The sequence below is a fragment of the Nyctereutes procyonoides genome, unplaced genomic scaffold (genome assembly GCF_905146905.1).
Source record: "Nyctereutes procyonoides isolate TBG_1078 unplaced genomic scaffold, NYPRO_anot_genome, whole genome shotgun sequence".
Taxonomy (NCBI): Eukaryota; Metazoa; Chordata; class Mammalia; order Carnivora; family Canidae; genus Nyctereutes; species Nyctereutes procyonoides.
In genome coordinates, this window is record NW_026575051.1 from 11,398,558 (window position 1) to 11,415,019 (window position 16,462).

The 16,462-nt window shown below is 41.9% G+C and overlaps 1 protein-coding gene across 3 annotated transcripts in view; it reads left to right on the forward strand.

The window, feature by feature from the left end:
* BICRAL (BICRA like chromatin remodeling complex associated protein) overlaps nt 1-16,462 on the forward strand; it is an 83,485-nt gene that overhangs the window by 37,567 nt on the left and 29,456 nt on the right. The window contains exons 2-6 of one of the 3 annotated variants that reach the window (XM_055330464.1): nt 4,375-4,521; nt 5,352-5,397; nt 6,137-6,185; nt 6,274-6,342; nt 9,590-11,269. In XM_055330464.1, coding sequence (XP_055186439.1) covers nt 5,357-5,397; nt 6,137-6,185; nt 6,274-6,342; nt 9,590-11,269 — 1,839 coding nt within the window. In that variant the 5' untranslated portion in view covers nt 4,375-4,521; nt 5,352-5,356. Of the gene's footprint in view, nt 1-4,374; nt 4,522-4,836; nt 4,850-5,351; nt 5,398-6,136; nt 6,186-6,273; nt 6,343-9,589; nt 11,270-16,462 lie in introns of those variants that run through there. The other 2 variants (XM_055330465.1, XM_055330463.1) reach the window with 2 other exon arrangements.

Here is a 16,462-nt window from a genome sequence, read left to right on the forward strand (position 1 = left end):
TAAAATAAATAGTCTTTTGAAAAAATAAGTAGGGACACCTGGGTGGCTCAGCAGTTGGGCACCTGCCTTCGGCTCAGGGCGTGATCCCAGGATGGCTGGATCGAGTCCCGCATCGGGCTCTCTGCCTGTGTCTCTGCCTCTCTGTGTCTCTCATGAATAAATAAATAAAATCTTTTTTAAAAGAAAGAAAGAAAGAAAGAAAGAAAGAAAGAAAGAAAGAAAGAAAGAAAGAAAGAAAGAAAGAAAGAAATAAGTAACTTACTGTGTCCTAGACAAAATTCAGAAATATCTATAGGGTAACAAAGTATCCAGTACTCGATAACGTAAAATTAACAATGTCTGGCATCCAATAAAAATTTATCAGGTATGCAGGGGATCCCTGGGTGGCGCAGTGGTTTGGCGCCTGCCTTTGGCCCAGGGTGCGATCCTGGAGACCCAGGATCGAATCCCACGTCGGGCTCCCTGCATGGAGCCTGCTCTCGCTCTGCCTATGTCTCTGCCTCTCTCTCTCTCTCTCTCTCTCTCTCTCTCTGTGACTATCGTGAATAAATAAATAAAATCTTTAAAAAAAAATTTATCAGGTGTGCAAAGCAGTAGGAAAATACTACCAGTAATGAAGAGAAAAAAAAGATGAATCAATAGAAACAGACCCAGAAATGATACAAATGATGGAGTTTATGGAGAAAGACATTAAAAATTTATCACTCTTTTAAGTTCAAGAAGATAGAGGAAAGATTGAACATACTGTAATGTGCCTTTTTCCTTTGACAATGTATCCTTCCAAGGCAGTTTGTATAGTTTCTCCATGGTTTTTAATGGCTGTGTGCTATTACACTATGTGGGTGGAAACCATAACTGACTTTACAAGTCTCTCATGAATGACATCTAGGGTGGTTTTTTTTAATATTTTAAATCAAATTATAATTTATATGCCATAAAATTCACCCCTTCTAGTGTACAATTCAGTGATTTAGTTCCAGAACATTTTCATCATTCCAAAAAGAAACCCCATACTCATGACATCTAGGTGGTGGTTGTTAAGATTTTTATTTATTTGTTTGTTTGTTTTTAAAGATTTTATTTATTTATTCATGAAAGACACAGGGAGAGAGAGGCAGAGGCAGAGGCAGAGAGAGAAGCAGGCTCCATGCAGGGAGCCCCGATGTGGGACTTGATCCTGGGACTCCGGGATCATGCCCTGAGCCAAGGGCAGATGCTCAACCACTGAGCCACCCAGGTGTCCCAAAGATTTTATTTATTTATTCATGAGAGACACACAGAGAGAAGCAGGCTCCCTACGGGGAGCCTTATGTGGGACTTGATCCCAGGACTCCAGGATCCTGATCCAAGCCAAAGGCAGATGCTCAACCACTGAGCCACCCAGGTGCCCCAACATCTAGGATTTTTGCAGTCTTTTGCTAGAAGCAATAATACTATGCTGAATTTTTTTTTAAGATTTATTTATTTGAGAGAGAGAGAGCACAAGCAGGGGGAGCAGCAGGGAGAAGGAGAGGGAGAAGTAGGGAGCCCTATTCCAGGATCCTGAAATCATGGCCTGAGCCGAAGGCAGACAGAGGCGTAACCGACTGAGCCACCCAGGTGCCCCTATCACGCAGAATTTTAAAATTTTATGTCATCAAATTTGTCAGTATTTTGTACTTCTGTATCTTGTGACAGACTTTCCCACTCCAAGATTATAAAAAAAAAAAAAAAATGTCTCAGGGCACCTGGCTGGCTCAGTCGGAGAAGTGTGTGACTCTTGATCTCAGGGTTGTGAGTTTGAGCCCTATGTAGAGTAGATTACTCAAACTTAAAAAAAAAAAATATCCCATGTATTTATGCTAGTACTTTAAGGTTCTCATCTCTCTGCCCCCTTTATAATTGTTTGATCCATCTAGAATTTACTTTTGTGTAAAATGTAAGGTATGGATCCACCATCTTTTCTCCATACAGCTAACTTCTTTCCCCCACTGATTTTTTAAAGATTTTATTTATTTATTCATGAGAGACACAGAGACAGAGAGAGAAGCAGGTTCCTCGCAGGGAGCCCAATGTGGGACTCGATCCCAGACCAGGATCACACCCTGAGCCAAAGGCAGATGCTCAACCGCTGAGCCACCCAGGCATCCCCCCCGCCCCCACTGATTTAATATGTCACTTGTATACTATGTCCTCTTGATTAAAAGCTATTATTCAAAGTGCTGACTCCTATAAGGACAATTTTAATAGTAGCTTTATTTTTTTTTTTTTAAGAGTGGTAATCAGGGTGAACTGATACCATTACTGACTGGCTCAGTCAGTTAAGCATCCGACTCTTGATCTCAGCTCAGGTCTTGATCTCAGGGTCCAGAGTTCTAGCCCCCATGTTGGGCTCCATGCTATCCACTTAAAAAAAAAAAAAAAAAGAATGGTAACCAGGTGTCTGGGATAGTGATTTCTGCCCTCTTGGGATACCTAACAGGATTCTGTAAGAACTACAGTCTCTTTCCCTCTGTGACAAATCCTATTGTCGTGAACTGCTGTTACTGAGGGGAGTATGTCTCGCTTAAGTGTATTGAGTCAAGAAGTATTTTTTTAACTATTGATCTAGTCCCCCCTAAGAGTGGGGACTTCTCTTTTACACATTATAAATTTCACTTGTGGCCAGCGGCCCACTTAGTGATTCCAGGGTTGTTAACTTACAGGAGAAAAGAGTCTCAGCAAGGAAAAAGTGAGCCTTTCCGAAGAAAATTAAACTCTTCACTTTTGAAATCATTCATTTCTGATCCTCACCTTGTCTTCCCACTTCTGAATTGTCAATTTCTATACCTCTCCTTTGGTAAATTGACTTTGGTGGACCATGTGTCCTCCTAGGGAAAAGAACTACTGGACTAGGCATAGGATGACTGTTTTGGCAGTATGTAGAGCTAGAGATCTAGAGATAGGAATTATCTCTTTGAATTTGAAACCGTTCAAAGTCAGAAGAGTATGGCCCTTTAAAAAGTGGAATTCTCAGGGTACCCCTGACTATAAAGGCTCACAGAGTTCTACCCAAGGGGGCTAGAAGCAGAGGCCTGTCTGTCTGGTAGGACAGATACCCCAGGGAGCGTACTATCAAGTGTTTGAGCAGTCCGTTCGGTTCGGGAAGGGTACACAATGGCTTTTAATTTCATCCAGTATGATAAAATTGTTCTCTTTCACTACTCAAGGACTAGCTGGTCCCTTCAAATTCTGGCAAATGTTCTCTGTGCTTGAAAGTCCCAGTGGGGGCAGCCCGGGTAGCTCAGCAGTTTAAGCACCACCTTCAGCCCAGGGCCTGATCCTGGAGACCCGGGATCGAGTCCCACATCGGGCTCCCTGCGTGGGGCCTGCTTCTCCTTCTGTGTCTCTGCCTCTCTCTCTCTCTCTCTCTTTCAGTCTGTGTCTCTCATGAATAAATAAGATCTTAAAAAAAAAGAAGAAAAGAAAGTCCCAGTGGCAGTGACACATTCTTAGGCTGACTGATGCTGACTTCCTTTCTCCGTTTGTTAACCCTTGGGCATCTCCTCTGCTAGAAGAGTCCGTACAGGTGTAAAGTTGTGTGGGAAGCTGGCATAGTTGTAAAAAGTGGTTTCAGTAGAGGCTATTCTTCACTTACATTTTTCTTAATTTGTTCCACTGTTAGACACTATAAAAAATAAATTTACAAAGGATATAGTGGAACTCCGCTTAAAAAGTCACATCGAAGTAAAGAAATAATACCCACTTTATAGACTTAATGATGTTTGAAATTGCTGGATTTATTCCATGTGATTTTGATGTCTGGGAGACAAGCTCATGGCACAATAATGAGCTATGGCTGATGCAATTCTGCCCTATAAAACATCAGGATCGAAGGGAAGCCCTTCCCACAGATTTCTATATATTTAGTTAATGATAGTTTCCCCGCTTTTCCATCCTCAGAAGGATGGTCATGCTAGCCTGTATGTCTGAGTCCTCAAAGCAGATTTCACCTGGCCTGCTGCCCCTTGCGCAGTTTAGCCTGGAGGTTACCCCAGGGTGTCAGCTTCCCCTCTCCTTCCTCCCAGCTCACCGTCATCTTGCCTCTCCACCAAAGTTCCCCTCAAATGGCTTCTGATCACCTCAGGCCATCCGACAATTGAACGAATTCACCCCCACAACGGGAAGGTCTCACATCAGGGGGATACTTACCCCTTCCAGACCTTTCCTGGGGGAAGCAAGTTTCCTTCCATGGGGCAGGAGCCAGTTTTATACTTGTTTGGCCTTGTGACTGATAGGATGGGGAGTTTGGGGGAACTGGAGAGGAGATGACAGTTTTAACCAAGAAAAAACATTGAGTAGAAATTATCCCTTCTGCCTTCTTCGGGCGTGTCCCTCTTCTGGGCATCTCTTCAGGATTTCATTCCTCCGTCCAACTGCCGTTCACAACTGCCCTTTCCAACTGCTCCAGAACTCTTGGCCCCGGCATTCCGTGATGTAAATTATTCCACGCATGGCTCGAAATGGGTGCGAAGCAGTGTTGCCAGGTGTCGGATCACTAGTGTAAGTTTACCGGATCTCGGGGGAGGGAGGAGAAAGGGGGAGAACTGCTGTTGGAACTTGTCCAGTTGTTATTGTTTCAGCCAGAGCACAGTAATTGCGCTGGCTAGGCTTGATGCTGTCGGTGGCTGGGGAGAGAGGGAACTTGGGGCTTGGAGCTAGGGGGATTTGGGGGTTGAGATTTTCCACTTTAAAGATTCCAGGGATGGGCTATAGATTGTTTGGAATCGAACAGTTGGCAGTGCTGCTGCCTGGGGAGGAACCTGGGACCTCTGGGGCCAAGCCTGTAACTGTACTGCCTGGGGCTATGGTGTCTCCTCTGTCTCAAAAAGTAAGGAGAACGGCTTTTCTGTTTTTGTAAAGAGAGCCAAAATATGGCAAGAAATCCAGACTGCTCACCATGTTTGGAAACGTTCAGTCATAAAACCCAAAAGACCTCTGAATTCATGAGATTTTTTTTCTAAAACAAAAATATTATTTCTCCCCTTTCTCGTGATGCATTTTGAGGAAGTTACTGTTCCTGGTTTACAGTCCCTTTGGGGAATCTGTTTGGGAAGGGTTGCTGCCAACTATCTTTGATTTATCTAGATTCCTTTTTGACTTGTAAGTTAAGGAATTGCATTCAATAAAAACAATTTAAATTGGGTATTTATTTAGTCTCTTGAATGACCACAAAATTTTTAAAATCCCGTTAAAGACCAGCAACAAGAGAAAAACTTAGATGAATTACACAGTTACTTATCTAGGAAAGTAAAGAGTGTATTTGTATGTTGTATTGATGTTACTGGCTTTAATCTGCTTTGCTAACCAGCACTTTATTCCTTTTCTTATAGTTGTCATGGATGATGATGATGACTCGTGTCTCCTTGATCTTATCGGGTAAGATATTCTTTCCAAAATCAGAATAAATCCAATGTGTGAGGTTTGCTGTTCTAAAACAACCTAATAAGCAAGCATATTAAAAACTGAGTGGGTTTTTGGGGTACCCAGCTGGCTCAGTGAGTGGAGCATGTGATTCTTGATCTCAGGGTCATGAGTCAAGCCCCATGTTGGGAGTAGAGATTATTTAAATTAAAAAACAACAACAACAACTGCGTGGGTTTTTAAAATAAAAATCAACAGAGGCACCTGGGTGGCTCAATCAGTTAAGCATCTGCCTTTGGCTCAGGTCATGATCCTAGGGTCCTGGGATCGAGCCCCCACATCAGGTTCTCTGCTCAGCTGAGAACCTGCTTCTCCCTCTCCCTCTGCTGCTCCCCCTATTTGTGTGCTCTCTCTCTAATAAATAAATTAAAATTAAAATAAATAAAAATCAACACAGAGTATGGATTAACACATAAAGAGACAGAGATCTTTGGATATGATAGGGTTCATAATTAGGTCATTCTTTATTAAATTTACCTTCTAACAAATCTCAGGAGGCAGAAATGAGTGATAATAGGAAATAGAACATCAAGAAATCAAGAATTAAACAAAAAACTTAATAAAACTGTTTTAAAATAAGGAGAGAATTTTACTCAGGCTAATATGTCATTTTCTTTTTACCCTAGTGAAAATGAATCCTAAATATAGGTTATGTATTTATTTGCTGTTTTCTTTCTTTGTTGCTGTTTTCCAGAGACCCACAAGCATTGAACTATTTTCTTCATGGACCTAGTAATAAATCTGTAAGTAATACTTAGAACATCACAGATATCAATTTTGTCACTTCTTTACAGTTAAAATAATCATTTTATCGAATTTGTACCTTTGCAGAGCAATGATGACTTGACTAATGCAGGATATTCTGCAGCCAATTCAAATTCAATTTTCGCCAACTCCAGTGTGAGTATTGGAAACCACATCGAGTGATAAAGTGTTTCTCTCTCATTGATGGTTTGTGAACCGAGGCTTTCATTGCCTTTGGATCCTGATGAAGAGTTACTACCTTGTCTCTTGTAATTGAAAGGGAGGGAGGATCTACTGAATGGTGTTGACATTGTCTCCTTTTAACTTCGTCAACTTAGATAAGCTATATGAGATATATTTTGCCATTTTCCTAAGTTTTCAGCTGTCTTTCTAGAATGACTTGGGAATGTTATAACCTAAAAAAGTCATATTAGAATGTTTTAGAACTTGTCACAAAGCTTTAAAGAAATTATTCTTAATTGTAGTTACTTACTAAACATATCCATCTTAAATAAGAAAAAAAAGAATAATAACTAAAACTTCCTGAACATTTGGTATGTTCTTGGCACCAATGGTTTAGCATGATTAACTACTTAATCCACATGATAACTCTGTGAAGTAGGTTCTATTGTGATCTGTATTTTATATCTGAGGAAACTAAAACACAGAGAGGTTAGTACTTGCTCCAAACTATACAGCCATGAGTTACAGAGCTAGGATTCTCCCTCTGGTTGTCCATTCTAGATTCCATATTCTCAAGCTCTAGGAGCATCTAGACAATACTCCTGACCTGGAAAATAGGGAAGTCTTGCTTGCAAACTATATCCAAATGACTATGTTTAAGCCTATGTTGCTTTCGTCTTTTCAAGCGCCTTCTTCTATGATGGATGGTAGCCAGCCCAAAGTCAGACTGCCCAAGTTTGACTCCTCACTCTACCACTTACTAGCCGTGTAACCTTGGATATATCACTAAATCTCTGTAGGGTTCAATTTCCTTATTTATGAAACCAGGAGAATAATAGAACTACTTCCTAGGTTGGGTAACATTAATTGACTAGCCCGTGGAAATTATGTGGTTACAGTGCTCAATAAATGTTAACTTCCCAGCAGGGCCTTTATTTTCTTCATGTATAACAAGGAATAGTATTCTGAAAGTCCTTGGGAGTGCACAGTTCTTTCAAGTATTTGAGAGTGTGGAAGTTATGTCAGATCATGTCATGCGAGACACCTCCACTGGCTAGAAGTGTCTTTAAAGTCACCACGCCAGTCTCCCATAAGCCTTGCGAATTAGGAGCGTTTCTGAAATTCATACTGAACAAGTAGTAACTTCATGTGTTGCCATTAAGCCCATAAAGTAGGGGCAGCCCGGGTAGCTCAGCGGCTTGGCGCTGCCTTCAGCCCAGGGCATGATCCTGGAGACCCGGGATCAAGTCCCACGTCAGGCTCCCTACGTGGAGCCTGCTTCTCCCTCTGCCTGTGTCTCTGCCTCTCTCTCTCTCTCTCTCTCTCTCTCTCTCTCTGTGCTTCTCATTAATAAATAAATAAAATCTTAAAAAAAAAAAGCCCATAAAGTAGATATTTAGCCTGTCCCTTGATGGTAATGATTTTTGTTTAACAACCCTCTCCCAATCATATGAGTATTAATTGTAACTTTTCAGACTGTTTCATTCGGCATATATTCATTGGGTATTTCTAGTACATCATGTTGGATATTGTAGACATTTTTCTTTAGTATAAATATTTTAAAGCTCTGAAAAATATGGCTGTTCAAACTTATGGTCTGTTAATTTATTATACATTGTAAAAACATTAAACTGTGTATGATCATTCAGGAGATAACCCTTGTTGTCTAAATATTGTTCTACAAAACAAAACAAAACAAAACAAACAAAAAACCTCCTTGCTTTCAGCTACTTTCCCCATTTCCTTTCAAATGATTCTTCAAGCCCTGCCATGGTGGTCCCACTTCAATAGTTGGTTGACTCAGGGTCAAATGAACCTAGTCATGGCTTTTCTACCTAGTTCTTCCCATCATCTGGCCTCCAACACCTTATTGGCCTAGGGCTGAGACTCTCTATAATTTTGCAGGTTGGAACTCTTATTCTTCACTGACCTGTTGTTATTTATTAATTTTTTGTATATTTTTTTACTAATGTTCGATTTGCCAACATAACGCTGACCTGTTTTTAATTTTTTACTCTACCTTCCTTTTTTAAAATGTTCAATTGTGCTAAAATATTTATGAAATCTACCATCTTAACCATTTTAAGCATACAGTCCAGTAGTGTGAAGTACATTTGTGTTACCTCCACCTTATTTTAAGTAGCTGCTGATTCCATACCTTTTCTGATATTGATCTGTCCCCAAAAAAACCTGCTGCACAGTGGAGGAGAACTTACTTATCACATTCAGTTCTCATTGTTTGCCGGTGTTGTCTCTAGTTGACATGCCCATTCCTAGACTGTTGATGGACTTTTACTTTCGAATAGGACACTGAAGTAGTTTTAAAAGCATCACATTAGGTTGATTCCTCCTAAGAAATCAAATGACCGGGCAGCCCGGGTGGCTCAGCAGTTTAGTGCTGCCTTTGGCCCAGGGCCTGATCCTGGAGACCCGGGATCGAGTCCCATGTTGGGCTCCTTGCATGGAGCCTGCTTTTCCCCCTGCCTGTGTCTCTGCCTCTCTCTCTCTCTCTTTCTCTCTGTGTGTCTCTCATGACTAAATAAATGTTTTTAAAAATCTAAAAAAAAAAAAAAAAAAACCCAAATGACCATTCACTCATTTTATGTGGGAAGCTTGTTTTTGTCTGGACCATTCTTACTTTGGTGTTAGGGGTTAAAACTAAGTGGAGGTTCTGAGAAGCCCTGAAAGACAGGGCTAACTCTGGGCTACCTTCTGGACCTCTAACAGAACAATACCCAAAATACCCAAAACTCACTCCCGCCATACAGAGGACTAGACATGGCCCTTTCCTGGATACACATACTCAATGAATGTCACTCAAGCACCGGACTGGGGCCAGTCCTGAAAAATCAAGTGTGTGCCTGTATCTCAAAAAATGAAGCTAAACTCCAGATAGTCCTCAGTGTGTTCCTGTTATTTATCTATTTTCTATAAAATAATTTACCAGAGCAATGATTCTGTACCCTTAACAGAAACAAGTCAGACATCATTATTAAGGAAATAGAATTAAGAATAAGCTGAGCACTTGGGAGAGTCGTGCCTGATAAGACTCTATTCTATTCAAAAGTGAGGCACTTTTTTATTTATTTATTTATTTATTTATTTATTTATTTTTTTTATTTTTTTTTTTTTGGTTTTTTGGTAGGTGGTGGTTGTTGTTTTGTTAAGAATCTCTTTCAAAGGTTCGATATGCTGGATAACACACTGCTTCTTCTTTTAGAATGCTGATCCTAAATCATCCCTCAAAGCTGTAAGCAGCCAGCTTGGAGAAGGACCCAGTGATGGACTGCCACTCTCAAGTAGCCTTCAGTTCCTGGAAGATGAACTTGAGTCTTCTCCTCTTCCTGATCTCAGTGAGGACCAACCTTTCGACATTCTTCAGAAATCCTTGCAGGAGGCCAATATCACTGAACAGACTTTGGCCGAAGAGGCATATTTGGATGCCAGTATAGGTTCAAGCCAACAGTTTGCACAAGCTCAGCTTCATCCTTCTTCATCAGCATCCTTTACTCAGGCTTCTAATGTTTCGAATTACTCAGGTCAGACGCTGCAGCCTATAGGGGTGACTCACGTGCCTGTCGGAGCATCGTTTGCAAGCAATACAGTGGGTGTGCAACATGGCTTTATGCAACACGTGGGTATCAGTGTTCCCAGCCAGCATCTGTCTAACAGCAGTCAGATTAGCGGCTCTGGTCAAATACAGCTAATTGGGTCATTTGGTAATCAACCTTCCATGATGACTATTAATAACCTAGATGGATCTCAAATCATATTGAAGGGCAGCGGGCAGCAAGCTCCATCAAATGTGAGTGGCGGGCTCCTGGTTCATAGACAGACTCCTAATGGCAATTCATTGTTTGGGAACTCCAGTTCCAGTCCTGTAGCACAGCCAGTCACAGTTCCATTTAACAGCACAAATTTTCAGACATCTTTACCTGTGCATAATATCATCATACAGAGGGGTCTTGCACCAAATTCAAATAAAGTCCCAATTAATATCCAGCCAAAGCCTATCCAGATGGGTCAGCAGAATACATACAATGTGAACAATCTGGGGATACAGCAGCACCATGTTCAACAAGGGATCTCTTTTGCCTCTGCCAGCTCACCCCAGGGCTCCGTAGTTGGTCCACACATGTCTGTGAACATTGTAAACCAACAGAACACAAGAAAACCAGTCACCTCACAGGCAGTGAGCAGTGCTGGGGGTAGTATCGTTATTCATTCTCCCATGGGCCAGCCTCACACACCCCAAAGTCAGTTCCTCATACCCACAAGCCTTTCCGTCAGTTCCAACTCGGTACACCATGTCCAGACCATAAATGGGCAACTGCTTCAGACTCAACCTTCTCAGCTCATCTCTGGCCAAGTGGCCTCAGAGCATGTCATGTTGAACAGAAACTCTTCCAACATGCTCAGGACCAACCAACCGTATTCTGGACAGATGCTGAACAACCAGAATGCCGCCGTCCAGTTAGTGTCTGGGCAAACATTTGCTGCCTCTGGAAGCCCAGTGATAGTCAATCATGCCTCTCCTCAGATCGTTGGTGGACAGATGCCGTTGCAGCAAGCATCACCAACCGTATTACACCTGTCACCTGGGCAGAGCAACGTCTCCCAAGGAAGACCTGGCTTCACCACGATGCCCTCGGTGACCAGCATGTCAGGACCGAGTCGGTTCCCTAGTGTCAGCTCCTCCAGCACTGCCCATCCTAGTCTCGGGTCTGTGGTTCAGTCGGGTGCATCAGGATCAAACTTTACGGGAGATCAGCTGACCCAGCCAAATAGGACTCCAGTACCGGTCAGTGTGTCTCATCGTCTTCCAGTTTCTTCTTCCAAATCTACCAGCACCTTCAGTAACACACCTGGAGCAGGAACCCAGCAGCAGTTCTTCTGTCAGGTACGTTTGCTTTGTCATGCGCACGTTTGCAGGATTACAGAACAGAAAAATGGAATGTGTATTTCACAGAATATAATTTTCATCCTAAACTCCCAATTTATTAACTTCCTCTTTTCAATTTATGATTGATTACCTTTTTTCTTCCTAATTAAAATGTTTTATCCATCATAACATTGTGATTTGGAGTGGGGAGTCTATAGTCAGACTCCTGGATTTGACTCTAAGCTTTATGACGTACAGGGCTTACCTTAACTTACCTCTCTAGACGTAATTTTCTTCATCAGTGAAATGAACATATACTAGTTCCATTCTGTCAGGGTATTGGGATGATTAAATGAGATAATCCATATAAAGCACTTAGTGAAAAATAATAAATAAATAAATAAATAAATAAGCACTTAGTGTAGTCCCTAACTGCAAATAGCAAATACTCAGAGCCAGTTGATACATATACTTGATGAAGTGGATTATTGGCATTTGAAATGAAAGCTTAGTATAAATTATTTACTTACATCATGTAGTAAACCCCTAGGTCATGTAACTATGGACCAAGTGGAGAAGTTGTGGCTGCTTCTTGGGTGCCAACCAGAAAGGCTCGGGGACTCAGTGTGACTCATCAGTGGGTAACTGGCCTGCACCAAAGGGATGCATACAGAGGGAAAGATCCAAAATTACCATGGGCAATTGGTAAACCCAGAGAAGGATTGTTTCAGAAAAGCATCTCAAATGTCATCAGCTTTGGTTCTCCCGCCCACCCCCACCTGCTGATCCTTGAACTCCTCTAGCCTCTGGTTCACGCTCATCCTGGTCTATAGTTCCAGCTCCACACTCTGCCTTCACCCCTATGGTCGACCCTCCTTAGTCCTCCATTTCCACCACCTTTCTCCTCCAATTTAGAAGTATTCAAAAACCTCTCTGTGCCAGGTACATCGATCTTTCTTAAGGAAACAAAGATTATTTAGGATCAAGGATATTCTGTATATTACTTTCAGTGTCAAAGGTGTTTACATGTGTTATGAAATAATGTTAGACTTCTAGAAAAGTTAAAGTTAAAAGAACAGTGTAAGGAATTCTCATATACACTTCACCAAGATTCCCCAAATGGTAACGTTTTACTACCATTACTTTTATCCTTCTCTTCCTTTCTACCATGACACTCTCTCTTCTCTCTTTCTCTCTCTCTCTCTCTCTCTCTCTCTCTCTGTCTCTCTCACACACACACACACACACATACACACACACACACAATTTTGAGAGCAAATTGCAGGCATGATGCCTCTTTGCCTCTAAATACCTTGGACTTCGATGTGTATTTTCTAAAAATAGACCTACATAACCATTGGTCATACATTTATCAAAATCAAGAAATTAGGGGGTGCCTGGGTGGGTCAGTCGGTGAAGTGTCTGCCTTCGGCTCGGGTCGTGGTCTCAGGGTCCTGGGATCGAGCCCCGCATCGGGCTCCCTGCTTGGGGGGGAGTCTGCTTCTCCCTCTCCCTGCTGCTCCCTCTGCTCGTGTGCACAATCTCTCTCTCTCTCTCTCTCTCTCTCAAATGAATAAAATCGTAAAAAAAAAAAAAAAATCAAGATGGGCAGCTCTGGTTGCTCAGTGGTTTAGCACCACCTTTAGCCCAGGGCCTGATCCTGGAAACCCGGGATCGAGTCCCACATCAGGCTCCCTGCATGGAGCTTGCTTCTCCCTCTGCCTGTGTCTCTGCCTCTCTCTCTGTGCATGTCTCTCATAAACAAATAAATAATATTATCACCAATCTAAAGACCTTATCCAGATTTAGTTGATTTTTCCAAGAATGTCCCTTACAGCAAAAGGGCGAAAACATATATTATTTTGTTTTATGGTCCAGGATCACTGTCTAATTTAAATCACTGTCATGTCTTTAAATTTGGAACAGTTTCTCCATTCTTTGTCTTTTATGACCTTAATATTTTTGAAGAGTCCAAATCAATTATTTTGTAGAATGTCCCTCAATTCAGGTTTCTCTGCTGTTTCCTCATGATTAGATTCAGGTAATACACTTTTGGTAGGATTGCCACAGAAGTGATATGTCCTCACAATATGGACTTGTCTCATTACTGGTGGTATAAGCTTTGAACACTACTTAAGACAGTGTCTGATGCTTCTTACTAAGTTTCTTCTAGAGGATGCTTTGACACTGTGTAGGTTGCTCATCAAACTTGCACATACTACCTTAAGCTTCCATTGATAATCCCTAACTGAATCCCTCATTACGAGATCAACTATTACTATGATATGGCCACCAAATAGAGATTTGCTAACTCCATCATTTGTTCTACATTAATTGATAGCATTCTGCTCTAAAAAAGCTTTTCCTTTTCCCCTTTTACTTATGTGTTTGCCTTTTATCAGTATGGATTCACAAATTCTTTTTTTTTTTAAGATTTTATTTATTTATTTGAGAGAGAGAGTACAAGCGGGGGTGGGGGCAGGGGGAGAAGAAAAAGCAGACTTCCTACTGAGCAGGGAGCCTGATGCAGTGGTCGATCCCAGGACCCTGGGATCATGACCTGAGCCAAAGGCAGTCACTTAACCGACTGAGCCACCCAGGCACCCCTCATAAATTCTTATTTATTCAGTGAGTTATAAATTGTTGCAGTCCCTTATCTTTGATGCTCAACTTAGTCTGATGGCCATTGGGCATCTAATGGCCACTGGTCCTTCTGACATAATTCCATCATGCCTTTGAGCATTTTTTTTTTTTACGTTTTATTCATTTATTTGAGAGAGAGAGAGAGCACAAGCAGGGGAGGGGCAGAGGGAGAGGGAGAAGCAGACTTCCCACTGATCAGGAAGCCGGACCCAAGGCTCGATCCTGGGACTCCAGGATCATGACCTGAGCCAAAGGCAGATGCTTAACCCACTGAGCCCCCCAGGCACCTGAGGACTTTTCTTTCATTTCTGGCAAAACAAGATGTTCTGTGTTCATCTTTTACTTTCCTGCCTCTGCCCTGGAATCAACCATTTCTTTTTTTTTTTTTTTTAAGATTTTATTTATTTATTCATGAGAGACACAGAGAGAATGAGGCAGAGACACACACAGGCAGAGGGAGAAGTAGGCTTCATGCAGGAAGTCCGACATGGGACTCGTTCCCAGGTCTCCAGGATCACAGCCTGGACTGAAGGCGGCACTAAACCGCTGAGCCACCTCGGCTGCCCAAGAATCAACCATTTCTTTAAAGAGCCTCATTCCTTCTAGTGGAGCTCATTATTTAGAAACCAAGGTCTGAGCACTACGTGTTCATTGTGACTGACCTAGGACTTATATATATTTACACACACCCAACATCTGTAGCTATTTATATATCAATCTGTATTAAAAACAGTGACTTCAGGGGTGCCTGGGTGGCTCAGTCAGTTAAGCATCCTGTTCTTGATTTTGGCTCAGTTCATGATCTCAGAGATCCATGCTGAGCATGGAGTTTGCTTAAATTCTCTCTCTCTCTCCCTCTGCCCCCGCACCCGCCCAATAAATAAATAAATACAGGGATGCCAGGGTGGCTCAGTGGTTGAGCATCTGCCTTTGGCTCAAGGCATGATCCTGGGATCTGGGACCAAGTCCCACATCGGGCTCCTCCTGGGGAGCTTGCTTCTCTGTCTGCCTGTGTCTCTGCCTCTCTCCCTCTGTCTCTCATGAATGAATAAATAAAATCTTTTTTAAAATAAATAAATAAATAGGGGATCCCTGGGTGGCTCAGCGGTTTAACGCCTGCTTTCAGCCCAGGGCATGATCCTAGGGTCCTGGGATTGAGTCCCACATTGGGCTCCCTGCATGGAGCCTGCTTTTCCCTCTGCCTGTCTCTCTGCCTCTCTCTGTGTGTGTCTCTCATGAATAAATAAATAAAATCTTTAAAATGAATGAATGAATGAATACAATGAGTTCATATTGATACTTCAGATTCCAGTCCAGACCACTAGGTTCACTATTCAAGTCTCCTTCTTTTCCATTTCCAAACATCTTCCATATTTCCTTTTTTCTAACAGTGAGAAAGGCAGTTCCACAAGACATTTACTTACTTGCTCGATTCTAAAATACACAAAAAATAGTTTTAGAATTGCTAATCCATACCACCATGAAAAACAAACCTACTAATAAGACATCAGCATTGGTTTACAGTTGTTGTTAGCCTACAGGTATATAGTGAAAATACTGTGTTTGTGGGGCGCCTGGGTATCAGTTGGTTAAGCATTCAACTCTTGGTTTCTGCTCAGGTTGTGATCTCAGGGTCAGGAGATCAAGCCCCACATTGGGCTCTGTATTTAGCAGAGAGTCTGCTTAAGAGTCTTCTTCCTCTCCCTCAGTCCCTCACTCCAGCCTAGATGCACACTTGCTCTTTCTTTAAAATAAATAAATAAATCTTTCAAAATACTGCATTTAACAGTTACTTGGCTGAGTACTCCCCCCCTCCCCCTTGGTGTAGTTATGCTATTCATTTGAAATACAGTTCTGCTTATTTGTCTCTGTTCATATTCATTGTAGGAGCCTTTCCCCACTATCCTTGTTGATTTTACCTATTTAATTTCTTTTGAATGTGTGTCCCATCAGCATGATTTCAAGTCAGGGCTCTGTAGAAAGTGTACTTGGAGACCTCACTCCACCCTTCTCTCACCCTTCCTCCATCCTTTCCTACCAGTTCTCAGCCACCTCTGTAGTCACCAATCTCATTCGTCTCTAGTTGATTTATCCTATGTTTATTTTCACACAAGTGGGCAGATACAGGTATGTTTTCTTATTTCCCTTCCTTTCTTATTCAAAGTATAGGGTGCTGTAAATACTCTTCTGCACTTTGGTGGCTAGAAAGTTTTCTTTTTCTTTTTTAATTTTATTCATTTATTCATGAGAGAGAGAGAGAGAGAGAGAGAGAGAGAGGCAGAGACACAGGCAGAAGGCAGGCCCCATGCAAGGAGCCCGACATGGGACTCGATCCCAGGACTCCAGGATCACACCCTGGTCGAAGGCAGGCGCCAAACTGCTGAGCCACCCAGGGATCCCCTAAAAAGTTTTCTAAAAACACAAATATCTAATAATAAAATGATTGGCTGTGATGAATGCTATGTACCTATTTAAAATATTTTTTTTAAAGGATGCCTGTCTGTCTTAGTGGAGTGTGTGACTCTTATCTTGGGGTTGTAGGTTCAATCCTTATGGTGGGCATAGAGA